We start from the raw sequence: 25,630 nt of genomic DNA, 5'->3' as shown, positions 1-25,630 counted from the left end.
CAGATGTGGTTGAAGAATATGTCATCAATATACAAGATGTGTGAGTCACTCTGTAAATAAATTATTGCTGGCCGTCGATTTAATAATCAAATTTGAAGAGATGCTACAAGGATTAACTACTTACTATATCGCCAAATGACGCCTTATTCTGTCTTCCAGCTAATGATATTAGAAGTTTAGACTTTCTGTTGGATCTGATGTATGGATTCTTTGCACTCTGATTTCTAGACAATTGATAGAAATTTAACATTCTCATCAAACCTCGTTTACCAAGAAGAACAAACCAATCAGATTATTCAAAGGAACAGGAATCCTCCAGGCTGGTGTTACGTTTTAAAGGCTATGCTTTTAGTAATAAATAAATTTGCCTCGATCAATCAGGACATTATTTAGACCAATGCATAGTAGTCCAGCCGACTTCTCCTTAACTGTTGAGATCTGTCATTCAGCCTTTACACATAAAGTGCAGCTAATGCAGCCCATTGCACCAGCAAGTCGCGTGTTATGTCATCTTTCTTATAAAGATTTCTACTTTCAAATGCCTTGCAAAATGTTTGCTGTCGAAGTGCATTCTGCGCAAGTTATGCTTTATGACATGGCAAAATGTTCCATTCATAATATGAACGTATTGTGACCCATCTTTAAATAGGTTGTATTTGTGCGCCGTTTGCCCCTGATGTGTCTCAACATATTTCTGTTTAAATGAACCGAATTCTTAAGCAGGTTGTGTGAGTGGAAACCGCCAAGGTAGTATTTAGCAGCCGTTCCAATTTTCTTATTTCTTGAATAGTTTGGGGTGCTATGCTTTCAAGTAATGGGACAGTAAATTGCCAGTGACCCTGAACTATCGCTAGGTCTGCTTGAAAAGCGTTACTCCCAAACCCAGACAAAGGTTCCATGCACACAAATACAACCTATTTAAAGATGGGTCACAATGCTCGGCAGATTGAATTCTATATATATATCTATAAGGTCTCATAAGGGTTGCAACTTCCATTTAAATTTAATTTATGTTGAAAGTTTGTCCCGTACAAGCACGGTTGTACTTCGAATACGAAGGTTGATTAGGTAAATAAAATAGCCTCCTCCTCGCTTTTCCTTAATATAGCAGATGCACCAAATTCGGGCGTGCTGAAAGTTTCTTTTTGCATTTAGCTTTGAAGGAATAAGGAACACAAATGGAGGCACTTGATTTTCATGTACATAGATATCCACATATATATAAATTTGTGGATGGTTAGAATCTAGTGAAAGCGGTGGAAATGGGACGAAACAATAGATGTTCATAGAACGAGAGAACTTTGTAAATCTTCGTTACTGTTTTCCAATAGCAAAGTGCCAGAATGCGCCAAAGAGCTTAAAGGCTTAACGCTGGCAGTAAGTTCATCATCTGAGCGTGCTATTCTTTCAGGCTTTTTAACCATCCTTTGAGACGATTCAAACCACTCTCTCCCCGGCTTTATCCCAAAAGAAAAAAAAAACCAAAGGACCAGAGGTCGAAGTTTAACAGCATTCCCTTGACTTCCAGGTGTTCTACATGTCGTATTCAAGCATCGGCGCTGTTATACTTCACCTAGGGTTTATTTATTTTTTAAATTCATTTAAAAAAATAAATATATTGGAACTCACATCGATCAAGATGGGTGTCGTGTGAGAGACCTGCGTAAATGTCTATGTGAATAAATACATATGGAAATGTGTAGCTACTGTACCGTGCCACTCACTGTTATAGACAGGGGCACCGAATTAACTGGCATTTTACATTATGGCGCGACGGAAATTTTAGCCACGCAATCGTTTCTTATCTAAAGGATGTGCTGATAATGGCACCAACCAACAACAAAAAAATAAATTTGTGTCATTACGCTTTTCGTAATAGGAAACCACAAGTCCGCCACACAGCACTAGTTGCAACATTATCTGGACTAGAGGAGCATTCATCAAATCAGTCAGTGTTGACAAATTAGAAATATTTGAAGAAAATTTACAACTTTCGCAATAGTTAAAAATCACCAGCATTGTAGTGGCAATTAATAACACTCTTGAGTGGAACACTCGATGACGAATGGATCCTCCTGTTCCGGGAATGATAAGCCCAGCTGTCCCATACTGATGCCGGGTGATAGAAAGATCCGACAAGGGCGGTTGGTGGGTGGGTGAGTGGGTGGGTGGATGAGCTTTGGGTGGGAAGAGGGGGGTGCAATAGTCAATTTGGAGAAAGCATTAACAATGAAACGTTCTCAGGTAGGAAAAGAGGAAGGAAGCAAAGGTACAGAGGGATGTGGGGAGGGGGGGGGGGGGCGGTAGGAGGAGAGAAGGGAAAACAAATAGATGCTAATTGCAATACTTCACGCCGCAACGGATGCTCGACACGCTGCCTAAAGAGCATTTTATGGCTACAAGTACAGCGAACAACAGTAGGCTCCCCAAATGTCCACAACGAACGGAGAACTTACTGAAAAGGTTGCAAATAAAAATCGAAGACCAGCACTCAAGAAAAAAGGACTCACTTACAAGCATAAAACACATACATGCATCACAGTACGGAAATGACCGGTGGGACAGTCATTTATTTAATGGACTCCTGACATTTCCATTTTAGAGTCGGAGATTTTGCAGGCCAAATGCTTCAATGTTAAACTTTCCTTCTCTCTCTCTCTTCATTCTTTCTCGCGCATGCACAACATTTACAGGCCCTTCCCCCAACCCCTAAATGCTGACAGTTCGACATAAACTTCAGCTAAAATATTCTTTTTTGCGTGTGCGTGTCGCTGTTCAGCTCGTTTACAAGCATCCTTTTCAATTGACCATTTATTTATCTATTTCTCTGTCCTGTATATCTTCCCTCTCCCCCCACTCTCTCTCTCTCTCTGTCTCTCTCAGCCCCTCAGCCCTTCGACCCGTTTCTACCCACTCGGCTCGAATCACAGCAGGTCCTAACTACTTGAAATTCACCAAAATAATGACCGTTTCGGAATGATAAATCACCGTCTGCATGTAAACCTTGAAGGAGCTTTTTAGAAAATAGCGTGCTTACTGTGTATGTGTGTGCTCCGCTTCCAGTCCGATCGCTTCAACGATCCCCTCCTGTGAACAGCCAGTTCCGCACTTTACACTGGAATCTGTACATTTTTTAAAAAGTTATACTTTTCTTTTATCGGTTGCAACTTTTTGTTTTACTTTTTTTTGTTGTTGTTGTTGAACGCACACTTGGCTTACTAAATCGTAGCGTGCTGCACAAAAGGAGCTACGGAATGAGATTTATGGCTTTGCAAATGAAAAGATTCATTCGGCATAAGAGGTTAACACAAAGTTCGTATGACCGTGACTTGCATTGGCAAAAAGCAGCGCCCAGTCAGCACAAAGGCAGTTCAAAGGAACCTTTAAAATACACGCAGACCCACACACACACACATACAAACAGACACACACATACAGACACACACACATACGGACACACATACATACAGACGCATACACTCATAAAGGCACACACACACACTCATACAAACACACACACATACTGATACACACTCATACGCGCACACACGCACACACACACATACTCACTGATCACAGACACACACATCCAGACAGACACACAAATACAGCCAGACAAACACACGCACATACACTCATCACAGACACACTGACATGCAGACAAGACACACACACACACACAGGCACACATACACACACATACAAACACTTATACAGACACACACACACACAGACGCACGCACACTCGCACCAGTCGAAACTGCGGGTTTCATATCCCTGCTATAGTTTCCAAGCCCAGGCATCCTTTTGTTCATGACTGGAGATTTTTTTTCTCTCTCTCTCTCTCTCTCCCTCTCCGTCTCCCTCAACCTGAACTTTGCCACTTCGGTGTGGAGTAAACCTCGACTACTTCAGAAGGCGAACAAAAAATCGTTCAAAGCACCGGGATAGAGTGAGAGAGGACGGGGTGATTTGGAATGGGCGGAATATAGTGGGGAGGAAAAAAAAACAGAAAATAAAAAAGCAAGTAATAAACAAAAAGGGGGGAAATGGGGGGAGAGAATGCAATGGAGAAAATAAATGAAGAAAAAGGGGGGATTGATTGGGTGTCTTGGTGTGTGTGTGTCTCTGTTTACGAGTAATGGAAGATAAAAAAGGAAAAACAAGTGTAGAGATAAGACTTGCTATTTCGATGGGGAAAAGCTTTTTAAAATAAGCAAGGAGCAGATGTGTTAGTTGTCAATCTGTGGGTTCGTGCAATGGGAAATGCTAATGAGAGAAAATTAACCCGTCCTTTCGTTATATAGGAAGGGATCGATGGTTGACCCTGGACTCTCAGGACGTCTCATTTATGCGGGGTGGCAATGATATAATCAGCCTCATCTTTAGCACGGAACTTCTCACCAGCTAGCAACTTTTGTTAAGAACCCAGGTTGCATTTCCCAAGCATCCGTACTGTCTCACCTATCAATGATAAACAGACAGAAAATGATTCTTTGCTTACAAATCCCCATCCAGACCCGGGTGTCTATTTAATTATTAACTCCCTGTTATTTCACTTAGAGGTCGGGTTGAACGACTAAAACCTGGAGGCGCCTTTTGGCTATGCTGGACAGTGTTGATGAAATGCTCCTCCGTCTTCTTGCGAAGTGTTTGCGGCGAAACTGTCAGAATTGGAAACACTAAAGTTACAAAACTGGCTTCATTAGTAATGTAGTCGGGTTAGTGCACTTTTCTGTGTGTGTATCTATGAGTGTGGCTGCGTGTGCGTCTGTGTGTATCTGTGTGTGACTGCGTCTTTGTGGCTGCGTGTGTGTGTCTGTGTGTGTATATTGTGTCTGCGTGTGTGTGCCTGCATGCTGCGTGTGTATATGTGTGTGTGCCTGTGCTCGTCTGTGCGTGTGTCTGCCTGTGTCTGTGTACGTGTGCGTGTGCCTGTCTATGTCTGTGTGTGTTTGTATGTGCCTATGTTTGTGTCTGTCTAAGCCTGTGCGTGTCTGTATGTCTGTGTGTGTGCTTGACTGTGTGCCTGTCTGTGTATGTCTGTATGTGTCTATGTGTGTGTTTGTCTGAGCCGGTGCGTGTCTGTATGTGTGTGAGTGTGTCTGTGTGTGTCACTGTGTGTCTGTGTGTGTCTTTATGGGTCTGTGAGGTTGAGTGTGTGTCCGTGTGTGTGTCTGCGGGTGTGTGCCTGTGTGTGTGTGTGACTGTGCATGTGTATGACTGTGTTTCTGTGTGTGTGTTCGTGTGTGTCTGTCGGTGTGTGTCAGGGTGCATGTCTATCTGTGTGTGTGTCTGTGTGTATGTGTAGGTATGTGTCTCCAGAAGTATTGCACCAGTTCCTGTAAAAACGATTGTTGCTGTTTTTTAGTAATCAGTCCACAATGGAGTTCTCCCGGTCAGACGTACCCGTGGAAATACAAAAAAAAATGCGGACAAACACTCTCTAATAATGTGCGGCTGGTTTGTTTAAATTGTTGTTTGTTGAGCAGAGCAAATGTAATCCCCTCACGGCCTTCGAGCCCCATTCATGTATTGCGGGGTGGTGCACGATTCTGCACATCCCTTCTTCACATGCTTCCACCATCTGAGGCGCCAAGACTTGGTTTTGAGATAGGATCCGGCCAGAGGCGCCCCATCATAAAGTTGGAGCAAAATGGGCGAGTGGAGTTTTTCTTCCTTTTGGGCCTCTATGTGTGGTCAAGTGTAGGCAACTGCGCAATTGACGTGGTCCGAAAACATTGACCATAACACGGAACCTTCCGAAAACTTCGGACTGAGCCTAACAGGTGGGCAATATAGGACAGGTTTTAATAAAGCTGGAGATTGGTAATTATACGAAGCAGGGTGGGGGGGGCGGGAGGGCGGGGGGTCCAGTAACATGGTTAACTTATGCCTGAATGCAGGCATTAAGATAATATAGCCTTTACCCCACTTTCAATCATTCTTGTCCCTGTCGTGTTTAACTTGTGGTTGAAACTCGAAGTCGGTTTTAAGTGACAATTCTGTGAATAACGGGTAGATGGCACAATTTTCTAACATTTAGAGAGCACACACGCTGAGCACTAAGTCCATTTAGAAGCACTTTCTTTGTGTGCACAGCGATAACTTGACAGACAAGCAGAACATAGACATCTCAATGAAGCCTATAAAAGTTTGCACAAAGGAATTCGCAAATCACGCGTTTTTGAAGAAACATTGCAGAAGTAAAGATTATGGAGAAGGGCAACACTATTCCGCGGGGCTGTCAATAAATTAATTCCCCTCTCAAGAAATGTCAATTTGAACCACAAATAAATAGTGCAGAAGCTTTGAGTTTTAGAAGACTGGGCTTCGAACAGCAGCCTGCTTGAGTTGAAGGCGAATCCCTGGTGGTAAATCCATCATTAGCATTTATTTCCTTTATGGCGGCAGCTACAGTAAATGTATCCCGTTTTTGTAGCGCTTTAATAGACATTTATTAAATGACTTTGGAAAGTGCGTGGGGAGCCGTCTTCAGAAACTTAGAAACGGAGCATCAAAGGCGCAAGTCAGTAGTAATCGGTTTGTCCTACCTCACCATATCAAACTGAATATATGTATGGTTTATATTTTGGCAGGGCAGGATAATCGTTTTCAATCACACACCTCAGCTGGGACAGTGTATGAGTACCCAGATGAAACGCCTGGATTCGGAGCGCCCAATGTTCCTTTCATAATGCAGTTGGCGTCTCCCGGTTAAATATGTCCACACAAAAAAAAACTTACTCCAGACTTCAGCATGTTGGGCACAGAAGGCATAAAAACCGCGTGTGTGTCTGTTTGTGTGTTAACAATGCGATCAATAACACCCCTCTTGTCGAGGGATTTATACCATCTTCCCTCAATAGGTAACACTGCTTAAGATGGACAACCTCCTCGCGATGAGGGCCTGGGATAGGAGTGGTGGTGGGAGGGGGGGGGGGGGGGGGGGGGGTGCAAATAAAACTTGTCTGCAACACATGTTCTCACTCGCTGTAGCTCGAAAGAGGTTTAATGGAGAGTTGCACTTTATTTAAAATCCAGACAGTTGTCCCTATTTCGCTCTTTTCCCGCCGTAATGTCAACGTCTTACATACCGCTTTAAAGTCAACATGTACTAGGGTTAGTTGAAACGGTATGTGCGTGTGCAGTTTCATGCTTACACGAGTTTATTATCGATTTTGCTTTCATTTTACAAGTGAATGAAGTGACAGAATGCGGCGCCATTCCAGTTAACATTTTCCTTTTCTTCCTCAAAAATAAAAAAAATTCCTTCCTTGAGGAATGAAGTGTGTGTGTGTGTGGTGTGCGTGGAGTTACCCGGTGCTGTATCAAGGAGCGTTGGGACGTCGTGCAAAACCCTCGGCTTTTTCTCAAACTTTCTCGCAGAAGAAAATAAATAAATGTGACATTCGGCTAAGCAAGCGCTCATTGGTTCGCTGTACGCTCCTAATACGGGGACATAAGTGCAAATTATAGAGTTCAAACCGAGCACACGCGTTGTCAACTGAAATCAGCCCCCTAGCATCATGATAGAAATTGCTGCAAAATTGCATCTCAGTCACTTGGAGCTTGAGTGTGGTGACAATCATCGCTGGTTTGAATGCAGCAGTAAAATGAATTTTGCGTTGGAATATGCAGAGCTCAAATTTTGCAAGATATTACACCTCATCCAAATTGTGCTTTTAAAAAAAAGAAAGCTCCACTGGCTTCTCCTGGTCTGAGTTTTAAGGAATGATCTGGCGATTAAATACATTTATATTGAATGAGATTAACAGCCACACATAGCGATCAAACTTTTTATTCAGCAACTCGAATCCTGTTACAACCAACGCCCAGCTTTAACTACTTCAAGATTATTGAGTAATTAGCTTTAGTTGCGTTTCACCATTAATTAGACCAACAACACAGTAGGGAGGCTTTGAAATTCGAGAAAATGGTTTGGGGGGTGGGGAGGGGGAGGATGGGGGGTGGTTGCTGCTGTTGCAGAATCATCTGAAGGAACTTTCAGGCCAGTTTATATAAATAAATGTGCTCGCAGGAGTTTTAAAGATTCTGCACCTTTGCGCGGTGTCCGAAAGCTGTAAATAACATTTCCCTCAAGTCCATGGCACGGCCAATGCAAGACTTTTGTCAAATCACTTGCGTTTTGTTTTTTTGTGTGTGGCTAGCTTTGTCGTGACATCATTAAACCCGAACAAGGCTGAATTTAACCCATTCGCTCTGCGACGAGAGAGGATTTAAAGCGAAGTGAGAAGTATGTTCTCTGTGGAGCGCAGCAAATGTAAATAGATTATTCAAGAGACAACTATCTATGCAAATACGCGTTATTATTTTGCGGTGCGTATGTGCAGCCAACACATTGCACCCTATAAAAAACCATTGAATTGAAAGGCTGGCGATTTTTGTTGTTGTTGTTTTTGAATATTTAAATATCAAACCACAATGGGATCGCATGAAAACGCCGGGCCTTTCTCTTGGTGTTTTGATCTCAGGGACTGTGAGGAATCAAATCTGGTCGGCTCCAGAGCCGAGGTTCTCATTTCCCACACACCCCACTCCCCAAAACAACACCCGCCCCCCCCCCCCCCCCCCCCTCTCTGGATCGCTCTCCTTTAGCATTTGCAATGGAATAAGGAAATAAATAAGGCCCATGCATACGCCCTGCTGCTAATAGTTTATTGGAGCCGCTCTGTACACAAATGGCACCAGAAGAGGAGGAGGGGGGGTGCTGGAAATGTGTTTCCTATTAGTGCTCGCCTGGAGACGGCAGCCTCTTACACGCCGCCATGTTGGGTTTACGAACAGGACACTGAGCCCAGCCGGCTGAACACATACTTTCACACGCTCGGTCTCCAATTACAAATACAGCAGTGCCCCTCACCCCACCCCACCCCCCTAAAAAATTAAACTCCCATTAAAGACACTGGGCGGGCGGCTGCACAAAACTTTCTACCACAACGCAACCGCGTCCTTTGCAAAAGCAACCTTCAGAAATCGCATTGGCTTTGGTGCAGTGCAGATGGGTGTAATATTGAGTTGTATCCGCTTAATTGGGTTTTTCCCCCCCCTTCTTTCGCCTGTGTGTGTGTGTTATTGTTGCTGTTAAAATATCACCAAGCCGCGTTGTAAAACATGATCTGATATACCCCCCCCCCCCCTCTCCCCACACCACCACCACCCTCACGATTTTGTCATTAGCGGTTAAAGGGAAATCACTTGGTTGCTGAGAATGCCGAGTGAACTCATATTGCATAGACCTCCCTTCACTGGCTCCGGGGAAAAAAGTGTTGAGAGAAAGAGAGAGAGAGAGAAGGGGGCGGCACGCCAGATCCATACAAGCTTGCAGATCATGTTTGGCTGGTTTCTTTTAACCCCTCGCACAGAAATGCGAAGCACAGATCAGATTTGGAAGAAAAAGAGGCCGCAGGAAATATAAATGGACACTTCAGGCGAGCCTCACCATATTTCAACAGCCTCAGATCTCGCCAGTTAAATGACAAGCTCGTCAATTTCAAACCCTTTTGTCAGTTTCTCTCCCCCCCCCCCCCCCCCCCAACCACCACCACCTCCACCACCACCCTCCTCCCCGGGTTAATTTCATTGTTCTAAAGCAGCTAGGTTGGGGGTAACTTTTTTTTGGAGTGAGGGGGCGGGCGGGGGGAGTGGACGGGAAGGATTTAGCGTATCAGTATTTATAAACTAACCTCATCTAAATTGTAGAATAGGTAATCAAGCGATCTGCAGTTGAGAAACTTTACTGTCTAGAGATACATTTCTCATTCTGGGTAGATACCATTATGCATCACAGCTGATTATGGTCAAGGCCTCCGCTTATCACTATTTAAATTAAGAACATAGGGAATAAAACAGTGAGAGCCTTTGATTCAAAGCCATAAATTATAATTTAATACCAAGAACAATTTACAACAAAAACGCTGTATACAATTGCTAACACAAACAGGAGCCTGGCGGAGTAACTCCAATACACATATTACTTGCAATAAAAAAAACATCTGAGAAGGCTCGATCTATAAGTTAGAACAGCGGAGCAATACCCTGAAGTAAAAAAACGTGGGTCAGCTGCAAACGTGTTAATAATCACAACCATACATCATTTCTGGTCCAGATCTGTCTCTATAACAGGTAAAGATCACTGTTCCATCAACTATACAAAACGATTTTTTTTTGTGTGTGTAACCACAACATGATGTAGTACGTGGCTGGAAAGCCACACACACAAAAAAAGTTTTTTTTTTGTCTTTTTTTTTAAAAGGGACAAAATGCAAGTTTTCACACTGCAGTGTAGGTAGCAGCACTACCAGAAAAGCTCGGAACAAATGGCTTGGCCAACTCAAACCAGCTCGCTCTGTATTTTTTTTAGTTGTTTTGTTTTTAATACAAGGGTATATGGGAGCACTGAAGGCAAACATTCGCCAAAATGTATATCCTCTATACAATCCAACATTTACATGTATGTAACAAATGTAAAATGTGTTAGCGACCTGTGGCCATGCTCTCACAGTCTATTCCCATATATAAAAATTCAAATGAATTTATATGTATATACATTAAATCAGGCTCACTTATAGTGCTACACATCAAACGTCAGTCACATCATCCTCAGTTTGAAGAACTTCCAATAACAAAAATTGGCAACCACATTTTCCAGACATACTTTTTTTGAATAAATCTCATTTAATATATTTTATTTACAATCAACACTGTTCCTAGTAGCAATTGCTTGTTTAAGTGTGTTCTGTGCGTGAACTTTAGACACAATAAGCTTCAAAACAAAATCTTGACCATTAAAACACATAATGATCCATGCTTCCTAACACCTGTCTAATGTACATTGGTTGCACAGGCACTTAAGTTAGAACTAAATAAGGGTCGGTGGTCAAAATCCCTATGGCATTTTGAATTTAAAAGAGGAGGGGGAACGGCGTTTCGTATTGGGGATTTTTTGACTGTATCTTTAAGGTGTCACTGCTAAACCCAAAAGACAATGAGCAGCATGAGCCCACGGTTTAAATCCTTTCATCGAAAGAGCATGTAGTTTGTCCACTACTACAGACAGTGGTAGTAAACCATACAGGTATATCGAGTAAATAAGACAAATAATCCACGAATTGTAATGACTCCAGTAAACTGCGATGTTTGACCATTGTAATGAGATTTTTTTTCCCTTGGGTGAATATACAGTTGTAACAGCGAAAAAGTTCCATATATCAAATAATATTATAATCTCCGAATACTTCCATTTTTTCTTGAATATAACACACAAGACTGACCAAACAATCCAATCATGACTCTTTACAGTACAGAAATGTTGCACTTTTTTTTAAAAAAACCTTCAGCTTGTATACACGACTTGTAAACTCTAGATACTTAATTAACCACATGTCAAATAGTAAGTGCCGACATAGAGTTCCATGCTGAATCCAAGAAAAGAAATTGTGGCATTACGCTTCCTTTAAAAGGGCAATGGGTTGGTAATTGTTACAAATGGGCTGGAAATATACAAACAGGCGCTTTTATTTTTGGAGCCTGGGAGGACTCTATACTGCAACAGGAACTAAATGGAGCCACATTCAGATCACAAAAATGTTCTTAAATTTAATGAAACAAAATTGTACTGTGTCTTGGACACATAAATGATTTTTGCTTTCGGTAATATACCCACAAAGTACTCCTCCTCCCCCTCCCCACCCTCCCCCCACATGTCAATATTAACGAGTTTTCAACAATGGATTTTTAAATTACAAGTGTGTATCATTTAATACAGGTCTGCAGTCCATTTCCCCCAAATTAAACGTCTCATGAGTTAACACTATAAGTGCGTTTCCAGCATTAAGTTTCAATTCTGTCAATAAAACCTTTCGTCTAACTTTATAGTGGATTCAGTTTTAATTCTTGCAGAACATATTTACGTGATACACCGTATCTGATAAGAAGCAATGGTTATATCAAAAGTATTAGTAGAGAATCACAGAGGAGACTGGTTTGAAACCAGGAAAAATACAAAACAGCTATAGATACATAGACACAGGACAATTTATAATAATTTGGAAAATGTTATTTTCTTTCCTCCTAATTTTGAAATTCTTGTTTAAATGCACTTATCTTTATATCGATATTTCTCAAAAGTTTACAAAATAAACCAAAATAAAAGACTAATTTCCTTTTGTTACAAAAATGATAAGTAGCAAGTTGTTCTGAACGACACAGGAGAGTTTCTGAATGCGTTTTTTTAAAGTTCTTGTACAGTCATTGAAATCCACAGTCCTTTTTCTTCCCTCGCTTCATTTTTTGTGTGTCACATAGGTAAACTTGTAACAGCCTTTTATTTCCTCCCTTACAGAAGGAAGTTGCAAAATAATGTCACTTGCCTTTTTTATTTCCCCCCCTTCCTATTTATTGAATCGACATGTAAGGCCAGTTGAAGCTGCTCCCGGATAGTAACATATCACGGATCAGGGTTTCTATGGGGGTTTTACCTACCAAACGGACGAAGAATAATTGCTCGATGACAGAAGATGAGACGGTGCGAAGAGAAGGGAGACGAAGTAAAAGCTTCCCAAAGCGGGTCGGTTGGTTCGGATACTGGCTGCGGACATATTCCTCCAGAGCACATTGCGATTTCTCCTGTAAGCTTTCTATATGGGCCACATCAGACAAGCCACAAGCATCTTCATTAAGGAAATAGAGCCGGAGAAATGAGTGAGGGAGAAAAAAAGAAATATATTAGAAAAAAGTGTCGGATTAAATAAATTACACCCATACGTGCATTGGACCTTTAATTAGAGAGCATAGGTTATGACCTGACCCAGCCATTGCATCTTGCAATGCTCTAGACCCAACCCAACAGACGCATATTATTAGAGGCATCAAAGAAACACAATGCACAGATACAGCAGCCATTCACAACCACATTCTACATAATACTTTTTCGTTTGGTTTTCTAAACTTAAACCAGATTTAGCTATCCCTGGCATGTAGCATTGCACATGTATGCAATAAATACCCCCCCCCCCCCCCAAACAGCATGTAACAGCAAAGTGCTCACAAAACAGTGAGTTTGCCTGGCTGCACACAGGGCCTGACATTTTACAAATAGTAATAAATTAACTGCTATGGTAATGTCATCGATTGCTCTTGGTTGAGTAGGATCAAGTAGACTGAACAAACAAAATAAACCGCATAACATTTAAAAGTGTTTCCAAGTCGGTTAGTAATTCAAGTATATAAAAAAAGACTAAGAAAAATAGTACTTCACAAAAACTGGCATGTGATAACTTAAAGCAAACACACAACACGTCACCCCCACTTAAGCTCAATCGCCTGGATATTTTTCCTCTCTAACTAAATGCTCCCTTCTAATTTGATTAGTTTGGTTTTAAAAAAAGGCATTTTGGAAAGCGTGGTTATTTTTTATGTGTGAAGTAATAATGTAGGAAAGGAAGTTCAGGTCACGACCCGAGCACTGGAAAGGGTCCAGAGAGTCCTCTGGATACCCAGATCACCCTAACACAACAAGGAAAGGATTGTGGACCGCTTTCCCACAGAAACTGAACATTTCTGTTTCCTGATATCAACCCATGAAAGCTTTATACCAACCCCAGATGAATACTTGCGCTACTGTGCGAACTTGCATGCAGCAACCTTTCACACAATATGAAGGGACATTCAACTCAATCTGCAATGTTTGCAAAATGGCAAAATCTAACTATATTTTCATCGCTACCCTGGTTTTCATTTGTCCTTATGCTTAAAGAAATTCTATTGGGATGGGTTTTCAAGCGAAACGTTGTACATTTTGCAGTAACTGTCTTTGAGATGAAATCACTAATAGTCGTTAAATGTGTTTTTTAAATGAAATTGTTCTAAATATATTTTTAAATTTACATTAAGCTAAAACATGAAGACTTTGCAGCCGTATCTTTGTTCATGTGTAGATGTTGTATAAAGAGTGCATGACACTACACTGAGATCAGAGCTTAGTATTTGACTGTATGTTCATTCTGACCTGATAGCATGGCTGTTCTCATTGCTGATCAGCCATATTTCGGAATGAATATTTGCCTACCTGAGGTGAAGAGGACGATGGCCTTCAAGCAGCTGTACTCTGCCGAGTCGACATGCAAAGCCTTGAGTTTCTCGACCTGCTCCTGGAAGATCCTTATGTGATCCATGAAGGCGACGACCCTGTCTGCAGACATGGGGGACGCGTGCAGCCCGGCGGCGGCCAAGAGAGGTGCCACATGGAGAGGCATGGAGCACTGGGCAGCGTTCAGAACAAACAACTCACTCCAGGTCAGCCTCAGCAGGGCTACCTGGTCTGTGATCTGAAGATCCGGGAAGAAAGGAATATTCCTCGCCCATTCCACGGCGCTGAAGAGCAGCCGAGCGGCCAGTTCACAAATGTTCTCAATGCCCATAATATTGTTCGGCTGCATGCACTGACTGCCGTAGCGGGAGGTCGGGTAGGGCTCGGCCCGCAGTAACAGGGAGATATATCCCGATAAATAGGAATGGCAGTTGAGTGGGTCTCCGTTTGTCAAGGCGAACTGGCCAGGAGTCGGTTGTGTAGGTGGCATTCTTCCTCTTTGGACTGCTGCAGTGCGAAAAGAACAGACTACAGATATTGAAACCTGAATCTTACCACATTTTCAGACAGTTTGCATACAGTAACACACCCCTAAACCATTTACAAACAACAATAGCTGCTGCACACACTATCATTTTTTGTTTTGTTTAAAGCTCCCAGCGATTGTACAACATGAAGCTGTATCTTTCAAACCTAGCCGGCATATTTTACACCGAGCACTGCCATGCCATTTTGCTATGTCATTTCCCTAAAGCGTGTAAAAAAAACTGATTGAATTTTTTTTTACAACAATGGCTGATTTATTTTCCTATCTGGACTTTACTCTGTAAACTGCTCGAACTTGCACAGTGCCTTATTAACACCCTCCCCTCTTTTCATGTGGAGTTTCATGTGTAACATAACACATTTTTTCAATATAGATTACAATCAAAGCACGCTTTCTGCGGCCAATCTACATCTTACTATTTTTTAAGAGCCCCCCTCTCACTCTCGCTTTCACACACACACAGTTTTCTCATATAAATACAGTTTTCTCTGTCTCTCACACGCACACACTGAAATGAAGAAAACAAATCATTTACAGAGATACCCATAAGACTTTCTCAACCAGAAGCACCCTGCAAAGTACAGACTCAAGCGATGGCAATTGATTTTAACTGGCAAGCAGGGAGCACACTTGCAACTTTATAGAATTAAGTCAGAGCAGTTCGGCTTCTTTTCGGCTGGGTGGGAGTGGGTGCTGGCGAGAGTAAAGTCAAACATTTGAAATAAATGAATTCTCAATACCTTCCCGTCTCATGCCGACTTTCAGGCATTTTTTCAGGCGACAGTACTGACACTGATTGCGGTGGTGCTGGTCTATGGGGCAGTTCCTGTTGGCACGACATGTGTACGTCAAGTTTCTGCGCACACTTCTCTTAAAGAAACTCTTGCAACCCTCACAGGTGAACTGGCCGTAGTGTTTGCCGCTGGATTTGTCACCGCACACCACACACTCGATATGCTGCTGCTGCTTCTCGCCTTGTTGCTGGGTCTGCTGGTTGGATTGGGCCGGGGTGCCCGGGGCTCCCGGCTGGCCTGGGGTCTGCGGGGTAAGGGGTGCTCCAGAAGGCGGTTGCGGTCCTTGCTGAGGCGGGGGTGGCTGTGTGCCCTGCGCACCAGCCACGTCGTCTTGCGGGTCTCGCCACGTACTAACTACCATTGCCATATCTCGGGCAAGAGTGTAATCAGACAAAAAAAAACCTGTCTTCTCTTTGAACCGGCTGATCAGGAAAATGAAGGAGGGAGAGTCGATGAGCAGACAACACACAAAAAAAAATACAGAGAAGGGAGAGAGAGAGAGAGAGAGAGAAAGGGAGAGAGAGAAAGAGAGAGAGAGAGAGAGAGAGAAAGAGTAGCAGTTCAAACCAGATCGGCAGAGAAGAAGCGAGTGTCGGGGGGCCAGGACCAGGGCAGCACGCAGTCAGCCATTCAGGAAACCCATAAAAAAAGGACGAAGGGGGGACGAAAGGTTAAAGATTTTAAAAAAAATAGGGATCGACTCTTGAAGGCAGATGCACGATCCGGAGTAGAACTGCCCCGACCATCAACTGATCATAAATTCTTCGCCGTACTGGTAGGAACTGCACACACACACACACACGAAGAGAGTCAACAACTCGCTAGCAAAGAGAGAGAGAGACTACAAAAAAAAGGAGTCGACGTCGTGGAAAAAAAAGGGAGCTATAGAACCTCTCTCATGCGAGAGGAGGCAGAAAATAAGGGAAGAGGGAGAAAATCAAACTGATCAAATATGCAAAAAGGGGGTTGGAAGTGAATCCGATTTGAACGAGCGGGCTTGCGGAGTAATTTTTCTGAAAGGGGGAATCTGCGCGGATGGCTGTATATAGTGAACTTTGACACGACTATTGAAACTGACACGTTTCTATGGAGATGCTTTCCTTATATGGCGCTGCCGAGTGACGGAGCCAAGCGGCGGCTGCTGGCGACTGACAATCAAAGGCGACTGGTCAGAGCTTTAGGTTCGAGGGGCTGGGACATCTGGTCCGCCCCTTGCACCGCATTGGACAGGCACCTTACTTATTATCCAGCACGTCCTGGCCGGGAAGAAATTTACATTACATCCATGCGCAGAGGTCTACTTGGAGAAAATAAGTTTTTTAATTCTCTCTCTATCTCCCCCCCCCCCCCCCCCCCGCCACCCAACACACACACACATTATTTCATTTTTAATACAATCTGGAGAGATTTGGGAGGGTGGCTCAATGCTTTAAATATTACTACCACAAATTAACAGGATACATATATTAACTGATCTAATGAAGAATATTAAGCAGAGAAGGCTCAGGAATGCCACAACATTGAACATTCCCCAATTAAAATTATTTTATAAACACGTCCTTTTAAAAAAAAATGCAGGTGGAATCTTGCCACGCGAAAGCCTAACTTGACATTAATAAAGAATCCACGGCATAGCCGCCAAAGAGCGTGATTGTAACATATGTATTTTTAAAAAACAGAGTTTCTTCAGGAATACCAGGGGAAAACACACACACACTATTCACAAATTAGTATGGCCGAGGACAAAAGTTGATGTTGAAAGATGTAACATTGGTGGCGGTGCTTTTGCATTGATTGAGACGTCCTGATGGGAGTTGTTTTGAAGTGTGGCGAGGATTATTAGAGATTTTATGAAAGTATCCAAATAAAATTAAGGGCACCCTTGTGAAAACTCAGCCACGGCTGGTTTGTGAAGAATTATTTGTTCCTGTACGGTTGCAGAAGGTGTGTAGCCTGAGAAAAGCCATGGATGCTCGTGAGGGTCTCATTCATCTAATGAACCATTATTAATACGGATAAATATCACGTTTACTTTGAAATACTTAAAAGTAAGAACAGCTTTGAAGTGTGCGTATACTTAGCTAGATACGCATAAACATACATAGTCAGACATGCATATAGATGCATGAGGATTAATGAATAATTTCGCTTTAAATTGCCCCAAACTATCTGAAAGAGCGGCGAATCTTTGGAGCCGAGCTGCCCGGACAACGCTATCCCCCCTCTCTACCCCTCTGTAATAATGGATTCGAATTTCCAATTCTTTATTTTGGAAGAAAGATAACTGTATTTATACCACATTATATCTGGCGGTCACCCGGGTTTGGTTGGGGTTAGTCTATTGGCAGTGCTGCCAGAATTAACTTCTTAAAAAATGGACGTTTCAACAGAACAAAATTGACAAATGTTTCTACGTCTGAGAAATATACAGGCTCAGATCAATTAATTGGTTTGGGGGCTCTGGTCGCATTGTGAGCTATATTTATTTGCAGGAATTGGATGATTAGCGAAATTTATCTCGCCTGCTAAGTGAGTACATGCGATTGAACTGGCGTTTGGGGTAAAAAGAACACGGAATTTTTTCTTGTAGGAAAATGTTCAGAATTCGCTGGTCGCTGAGTTGCAGATGCGCGTTTCACAGGATTCGTCATTCTAAAAGATGCACTCTGGTGCACATTTTAGAAGAATCCTGTACATTTCACAGGTAAGTCTTGGAAAATTAAATGCACGTGCGAACTGTTAATGTTCCAATATTTACACGCTTGAACGATGACTGCAAGTTGTACCAGCTAATATATAAAATATGATATTATGAACATTGGAGGGTACAGCACACGGTCAGGGAAACATTACATTAAACAGGTGTTCGATTTGAGGTGCAGCGGGCGAGCACATTAAATACCGTTACACCACAGAAATGTTTACCCCTCTGCCTTGTGGACTTTCTTTTAGAAATTTGCCTGAATGTAGATACTATGTGGAAACAATCTCTTGGCGACGTGTTTACAATTTAATGAAGTGCTTAAGAATTGTAACACACCATATTATGTTTACTGGGGGGGTAAACAAACTCAATTCCATCTTGATGCTCATTTACTGCAATCGCACAGAAAGCATGCCCCGGTCACATTAGCAAAGAATGGACAAAACCTTCGGCACATCATCTTCAGCAACATATATATTACAATCTGCAAAATGCATGCATCTTTTCAAACGTAACAGTTTACCATAGAAAAGGTCAGTGAAAAAGATAAGTATGAAGTATTGACATTCAACAACACAAAATGCAACATGCGGTTAACTTTTGAGAAATATTAAGTGAATAATCTTATGTTATTAATTAAACTGACGTGCCAAAACACGGTGTTATCTGGCGAAGTATGCAGAATGCCAGGGGGCTTTTTTTGCTTAGAAAGGCACACGAAAGTTTGAATTTTATCGGTTTTCAGGAGCACGGGTGCAATGCCTGTTTTCTTTATTGCAAATGGACAGGTTGCACTTTGCAATGATTTCAAAAGTAACTTTGGGTTTGCTTAGAAACAAGCCAGCGAGGCTGTCAGAAGCCGCCATTTAAATGCAGTTTTTTTTAAAAGACGAGGAAAAGTATGAGATTTGGTAAATTGAATATTGTAACGGGTGCCAACCCGAGCGTGCTAGAGGAACCTATTTATAACACGATCTGGTTGCCACTTACTTCTCAGTTCTCTGATAACCAGTTAGATCTATTGAATTTGAGTTCCCTGTGATTTTGCCCTTCTTTTTCCACCCCCCACCCCCCTCTCTCTCACTACATTGCAACACGATGAATAGGGAAAGTGGTTCCCATTGTGTCCCGGTGATCTCAAAGTCATTGCAGTTTTTAAGCGGTGACTTGTGGCACTTTGATAACCGCCGGGAGCTGTCAGAGCAGCGGGCTTCTGAAAAATTTACAGTGCTAAATCGCAGCATATGCTGGAGAATTTGTCAAAATCTTGTACAGTATCTGGCTGCCACCTAGCGTATGGAGTGTCGCTGTAGAACTCCAGAGGAGAAAAGGCTTTCAAAAGGATCGCGGCGCCTCCTCGCTCACAACGCGCCCTTTATACCCCGAAAAAAAAAACTTCTGCACCCTTAATGTGATTAATTCTTTAGGATTTTTCTCTAATTGACTCGGACGTTGCTGAGCGGGACTGCTGATCTCCGTCGCTTTGTGCTTTTTAAAAAAAAAAACAGATCTGCCTGGACGCTTGCTTGACTTAGGTGCTTGGCGTTGTCTTCTTTCTGAAACAACCGATTGGTAACAGATTTTTTTTAAAACTCTAAAGCGATTCTTCTAACGCAGTTAAAGCCAAATCGAAGCCGGCTGCTTCCTACCCCCAAAAATAAATATGCTCCCTCCCCCTCCAATCATCAGATGGTGTGGACCTAGATTAAACAGTGGTGAGTACCAATTTCTAATACCCAATTTAAATAGGAAAAAAAAAAAATCTGTTGATTGTAGCAATGGCTATTTTCTTATTTGCCGCGAATCTGTGTTATTTTTTAAAGTTTTTAAAATAAGCGCACCAGGGATACCTAGTATTGTAAATCAAAGCACTATTGCAGAGCAATTTAGCAATGAATGGGGAGGTGTGTGTGTGTGTGGGGGGGGGGGGGAACAAATTTAATTCATTAAAAAACAGGAGCAAAGAGGCTTTGGGAATCTATGCACACAACGGTAACCCGCTTCAGGAAGGTTCGAAGTCCCCCTTTATTTCTAAGTTGGCAAATTCGTATTATACCTGCTCCTTCTGTTGTCTAATGCTAATATTACACAGTGGGGCGATACTGCGACCCAATTGCAGTGCGACTGAATGTCCGACGGACGATATGTTACATTGGGAGACAGATAGACAACTACCCGGATTCCTAAAGGCTGTGCACCAGATTATCAAAATAACCCGAGCAAAAAACTCAAGCCTGATTTAATGTCATATCAAAATAAAAATCTAAAATGAGCTGAAGCCAACATTTAATTGTTTGAACGGACATTGAATATGCTCCGAGGCAGAGCATGTGTTGAAGTTCAAAGCCTGCTTGGTGTCAAAATAATATAGATTAATTAATAAATACAGGTGTTTAAGAACGATTCTGTATTGCTCAAGGAAAGCGAATCTTCCCTCGGCTAAGTAAAACATATATTTATTAAAACATACCAAACATCATTGCTTGCAATTGTCTTTGTTCGGTGTCCGAAATTATTTGCGTCGTGATGGGTTCGAGTCTCCTCTCTGGACACAGGAAGTTGTGAATCTTGGCGGAACTGAGTTGCAAACTACTGAGTGAGATGAATCTCTTTTTTTTCTCTCTGGCAGGTGAACTGAAGGAGGGTTTGTCTCCTACTCACCTGATCTATTTGTCTATTGAAGACAATCATTCATTTCATCGACCGTCATATGTTTGCTCGACCGATAGTGTAAACTGATAAAAAAAAAGGCTCGCCTTTGGCGAGAAGCGAGAGGGGCTCACCATGCATATTCAGAAAGCAGGGAAGTACTTTCGATTTTGCAATTTAACTTTCGCTCCATCTCTCGGTAAACTTCTTATGGGATTGACGTTACCGCCGAGATGCAGCCGAGATGCAGGAAGTGCCAGCCGCGCAAACACCCCAAAGCGACGAGCTCTCTGCAACTTTTGACTCTTTCCCTGCCATCAGTTCCACAGCTTTCACTAAAATTCCCCAATAAACCTTGTCTCTCTTTTTAAGGCGGCGGCGTTGGAAAGCCATGAAAACAGCAAATAGTTCAGAACTCATGCATATAGTCTAAAACCAGATCTGCTTTGCCCCTGAGTTAGTTAAACATGGTAAGAGAGAGGGGGGGCGGGGTGATAATTGAATCAGAACCTTTTTACCCTCATCCCCAAATAGTGTCAGGTGTGTGTGCTTTCTGGAGTTTGGAGAACTTCTCTGTTGTCAAAGCTCATTTGCTTCTTCTATAAACTTGCTTAGTCTCAGAATATGAAGGTGATGATTTCCTCCAACGCTTATACCCCACCCCGCCCTTTGCCCCATCAGCCCCGTCTAAAAGCTAAGATTACTTTGAGATTTTTTGAGACGAATTGTTGATTCGAGAACATGGGTTTGTCGCCAGTGTAAAATTATCTGCGCGGTATCCGAAAGGGTATCTGTAGCTTGTGGAGAATCCCCCCAGCCTCAGGCCTTTGTCTCGGCAGAGTTGAGAGAGGATTGTGTGTGAATCGTGTGAAAAGGACGGCCAGGGTCGCTTCAGATCGATTTTTATTTGTCCGCTCTGTCTTTTCGGATCAGCGCCCTTCAATGGACACATAGGCGCTCTTTCAAGAGAAAAATCTTGTGCAACATTTCTGGCCTGATTACAGCTAAATACTGCTCACTGTCCGGATTCTAGGGTAGGAATCTGCTGCAATTAAATCATTAAGTACATGTGCACTTCCAAATCTTGCCAGTATTAGCCGCTCCACTACTTTTCCATACAGCCATTTCTAATAGCACAATAGGTGAGAGAACCTAAACATGGTATAGACGTTTTCTAACACTATAGGTATATATATATTAAAACAAACCCGTTTGTGCAGCGGCTATTTCTTGATGCTTTTGTGTTTTATAAAGAACAAATAATGCCTCAGCGAGGGAGAACCATTTAAAGTGCATTTGAAGATAAGCCATGCCTATATGTGGAACCCTATTTTAATTGGCAAAGATGCAAAAAAGAAACTAACTGGATATTTTATCTGTGTTTAATGTCTGCAGACCCCCCCCCCCCCCCCCCCCCCCCACAACTGCCAGATATCACCCATGCAGTTTCTCAAAAGTCTTGATGTGGTTAAATTGTGAGGATGCCGCTCGGCAAGTGAATAGCTACGCAAAGCTAAAATTTGTTCAATTCGAAAAAGAAAACCTTTTCCTTTTGGTTTCAATTATTTTACACATCACATTGAGAAGTACATTTGAAAGTTGACTGGGGGCGAAGTCCAGTGGTGTCTGCTTGGCGTGTAACTAAGCAAATAACGTGGCGACCTAATTGAGAAGGAATAGATGGGACTTAAAGATCAAAACGCAATGCTGGCACTCTGGTCTTGCCAGTAAATATTTTGCAATGAAAGTTAACACTGCAGGGTCGCATCTCAAAACTAAAATGCCTCCTTGATTTCAAACTTCACCTTTAGCTAGCGTCCCCACTCAAACGATGGCCCATCTGCAGAAGTTACTGCGGCTTAAGGCAAGATAAAAATAGAATGAATACCGTTTTAAAAGACCAGACCTAAGAATGTATGGCATTGGAGATAAGCACGATTCAAGCATTGCCGGGTTGTCTTGTGAACGCAGGGCCACCGCCTCATTTCAGGTTAGCGCCAATACTTGTGCTGGATAAAACTATTAAGCAGTTATGTGCACTCTCGCCTTAATAAGAGTCACTCTGTTTTATGAATGGAAAGTTGACAAGACAACTAGCTTATTAACAATCGCGTCGCATTAAAGGGATACGGGGCGTGACTCAGAGGTTGAGTCAAGAAGAAATTGATCTTAACAGAAGAGCAGGAACAGAGAGAGAGCGAGACAAACGTGAAGGGCTAGAAAGGTATACCATGGAGACAGCAGTTGTCTACATGTTACAGCACGCCTCCTATTGGGTCCTGTATCGATTGGGAGGGAAGCTGAAGATGTCACCAGACCAAATATTTACTGATCACACACAAATAACACGGGCATATCGATTGTGTTTTTTTTTCGCTGGTGAGCAGAGAGCAAAGGGGTAAATCATTGTGTGTAAAGAGAGAGAGGTTTTAAAGGCATGTTTAAGATGCTGGGATAACCGGATAAAAAGAGAGGTGCGAAAATCGATAGACACTGATTAGGAGGTGATTTCTGACAGTGGGGAAAGTGCTCTGTTAAGGATAAAACAAAGCAGGCTGTCATAGAAAATTATGGGAAAGGAGCAGAGGGAGCGAGCGAGGACAAGAGGTACCCGTGTTAGCTTTAGTGCAGTGAACAGCATTTGCCATTTGGCTGAAGTGTAAATACTAAAAAAAAGAAAGAGTGCAAAGAAGATAGGCGGTACATCCCTCCTTTATGAAGATCCTATATCTATGCATTCCAATGAATATACATAGATGAATACTAAGTGTCATAACATCGATGTAAATAGATAAGCTTTAAAAAAACAGCAGGATGCCGAATCAAAGCTGCACGTTAACATTTTAAACAAATTAAGCTTCTATCTATATTTAGCTATAAAGCTGCACAGAAGCGAAAAGGCAAACTGCATCCCGAGGTATCTGGGAAAGTCTAATTAGCGATTTGTAGAGTGTCATCTCCTGTTTTGCACTCCCTGGAGATAAACTGAGAGCTGCAGGTGGAGAGGATGATAGTGATAGAGAGAGAGAGAAAGACGCGATGCATTCACCGTCAACTTCCAGCCAGAATCCCGCACTCCAAGCTCAAGATGGGCGCCTCTGACCCCCAGGCCTCACGGTGCTGCCCTGATTAACCCATCCCGGCCCAAGATATAGCAAAGGTTAACCATGCTAATGAACACGTAAAACAAATCTGATGGAGTTTGAAGGCGAGACGAGAAGCGTCAGAGCAGACGGGAGTTCCATTGGAAACTCATTGGTGTTTCGTTGGCGAGAGAGTAGAGAAATTAGTATAGTTCTCTTGTGACACGCTTCTCTGGGTATGGTCTGATGGGAGAATATGAGAAAATAGGCGATTAAATGACTAGCCTAATGTAAAACTGGTTAGAGATCAGAGACTCAGAATTTCAGAAATAGTTTGTAATATTTGAGTTCTGGTGAAATCGCAGGTTATGAATTCTGCTGATTTTTGGCCTGGCTGATTTTGTAATCATCGTCTGTACAAGAGATTCCTCTCGTCTTTCCCTACACGTTGCCCCGATTCACATTAAGAACCCGCACATTTTTCCGACCCAACATACCAATGGAAATTGGCGGCACATGTAGATGTCTCACTTCAAGTCCATTTCGAATGCCTTTAGCCGACCCAACTTACGACGCACTTTGCACTCGCTTATGTTACACGATTAATGATGCTGAAAGGTAGCAAGGCAATGGGATCGATAGCTACAGACTCCCAGAAACAAACAATAAACAAGAGTTGTCAACAGGGGGTGTCAGAAAGATTATTTGAGGCGGAAAAAGTGAAAGTTTGGTGAGCAAGTGGTGGATATCGTGAGGACTGAGTACAGGGTTAGGAAGCGGAGAGCAAATACAATTTAATAAAGGCACTTGTGTCGTGAATGCCTGTCCAGCCTGGTCATGTCTGGACAATGGAAGCAAACATATTTATTTGGAGCTAAGAGAATTCAACTTTTCTTCAGAACAAAAAAAAACAACTGCGAAAAAGCTGTTTTGCTTTTGGAAAAAAACTTTGGTACTAGCTTGCAGACTGCTGCAGACACGATTTGTGTTACCGATGTAAACCAATTTGTCACTGTCCGCTTTAATTATTGGGGAAACGCCAGGGTTCTACAACCTTTCCTCTTAATATATTGTTTAAAGGTTTTCACTCGCGTCCCCCGATACCCCTTTTCGCAACGCAACTTCACACATCCCTTGAATTCGGAGATCCCTCCGCGCAACATTTCCTGAGCCCAACTTTGTTCTGAACGTGGGCTCAAACGTCAATGAAGTATTGCAGCAAATGATCAGCCTCTCCCCACCCCCACCCCATCACCCGCCCCCCAACCCCCCAACCACCCAGACCACCACCACCCCAAACAAGATCGCTGTGATACAGATGCGAAATTAGCTTTGCAAAGCTCCACGCCCCCCCCCCCCCCCCCACCCCCATTCCTATTTATTAGTCAATCGATAGGAGTTTCCCTTGTTTGCAACTGGTTCCAATTCATGTTTAAGATAACTGAGCCCTTTATGGCTTATGTTGAAATATGACTAAACCAGGCTTATTTGTATGTGTCAGGGTGGATACCAACCGCTACATTAAAAAAAATTACTTCAGTTTTGCTAATAATTAACGGTCCTGGGACAGTGTCATTTTTAAAAAAAGAAACAAAGTACCATATTGTTTACACAAGGTGTGGGGAGCACACATTTCACCTACTGTCCATCAGCCTCGTCTTCCTCTGTGGACAGTCAATTCAGTGTTCGTTTTAACTTGCATTAATCACCGACTTGGATGCTGCTTTAACTTTTTGGGGTTTC

At 42.5% G+C, this 25,630-nt stretch overlaps 1 protein-coding gene and 2 long non-coding RNA genes across 15 annotated transcripts in view; 1 reads left to right on the top strand and 2 right to left on the bottom strand.

The window, feature by feature from the left end:
- LOC140386396 (uncharacterized) overlaps positions 1 to 4,279 on the bottom strand; it is a 29,862-nt gene extending 25,583 nt beyond the window's left edge. The window contains exon 1 of the long non-coding RNA XR_011933602.1: positions 3,038 to 4,279. This is a non-coding gene — a long non-coding RNA (uncharacterized lncRNA). The remainder of the gene's footprint in view (positions 1 to 3,037) is intronic.
- Positions 4,280 to 9,881: 5,602 nt separating this feature from the next.
- Positions 9,882 to 20,790, bottom strand: nr2f2 (nuclear receptor subfamily 2, group F, member 2). 4 transcript variants are annotated; one of them, XM_072468695.1, is made up of 3 exons: positions 20,626 to 20,790; positions 14,090 to 14,638; positions 9,882 to 12,692 (listed from the first exon to the last, which is right to left on the bottom strand). In XM_072468695.1, exons 1-3 carry the CDS (start codon positions 20,633 to 20,635, stop codon positions 12,418 to 12,420), a joined length of 834 nt encoding a protein of 277 aa, XP_072324796.1. In that variant the 5' UTR covers positions 20,636 to 20,790; the 3' UTR covers positions 9,882 to 12,417. The 4 variants fall into 4 exon arrangements, with proteins under 4 accessions (XP_072324796.1, XP_072324797.1, XP_072324794.1 ...); XM_072468696.1 differs by having other exon boundaries at positions 14,090 to 14,617; XM_072468693.1 differs by lacking the exon at positions 20,626 to 20,790 and adding an exon at positions 15,398 to 16,616.
- The window catches only part of LOC140386395 (uncharacterized), a 25,093-nt gene continuing 17,217 nt past the window's right edge, over positions 17,755 to 25,630 (top strand). For 6 of the 10 annotated variants that reach the window (XR_011933597.1, XR_011933593.1, XR_011933595.1 and 3 more), the window contains exon 1: positions 17,755 to 19,870. This is a non-coding gene — a long non-coding RNA (uncharacterized lncRNA). Of the gene's footprint in view, positions 19,871 to 20,784; positions 21,839 to 25,630 lie in introns of all 10 variants that reach the window. The other 4 variants (XR_011933594.1, XR_011933600.1, XR_011933598.1 and 1 more) reach the window with 4 other exon arrangements.

This window comes from Scyliorhinus torazame, chromosome 12, assembly GCF_047496885.1.
Source record: "Scyliorhinus torazame isolate Kashiwa2021f chromosome 12, sScyTor2.1, whole genome shotgun sequence".
NCBI classification, from domain to species: Eukaryota; Metazoa; Chordata; class Chondrichthyes; order Carcharhiniformes; family Scyliorhinidae; genus Scyliorhinus; species Scyliorhinus torazame.
The sequence above is the reverse complement of the archived record's forward strand: the minus strand, read 5'-3'. Positions and strand labels throughout refer to the sequence as shown.

Bases quoted from the DNA above. Each gene is read 5' to 3' on its own strand.
- nr2f2 (XM_072468693.1), bottom strand. From the start codon at position 15,818: ATGGCAATGGTAGTTAGTACGTGGCGAGACCCGCAAGACGACGTGGCT. The intron at 14,639-15,397 runs GTATTGAGAATT...CAATATCTGTAG, and splicing joins AGTCGGCATGAGACGGGAAG to TCTGTTCTTTTCGCACTGCA. The intron at 12,693-14,089 runs GTAGGCAAATAT...TCCTTAATGAAG, and splicing joins CATCGTCCTCTTCACCTCAG to ATGCTTGTGGCTTGTCTGAT.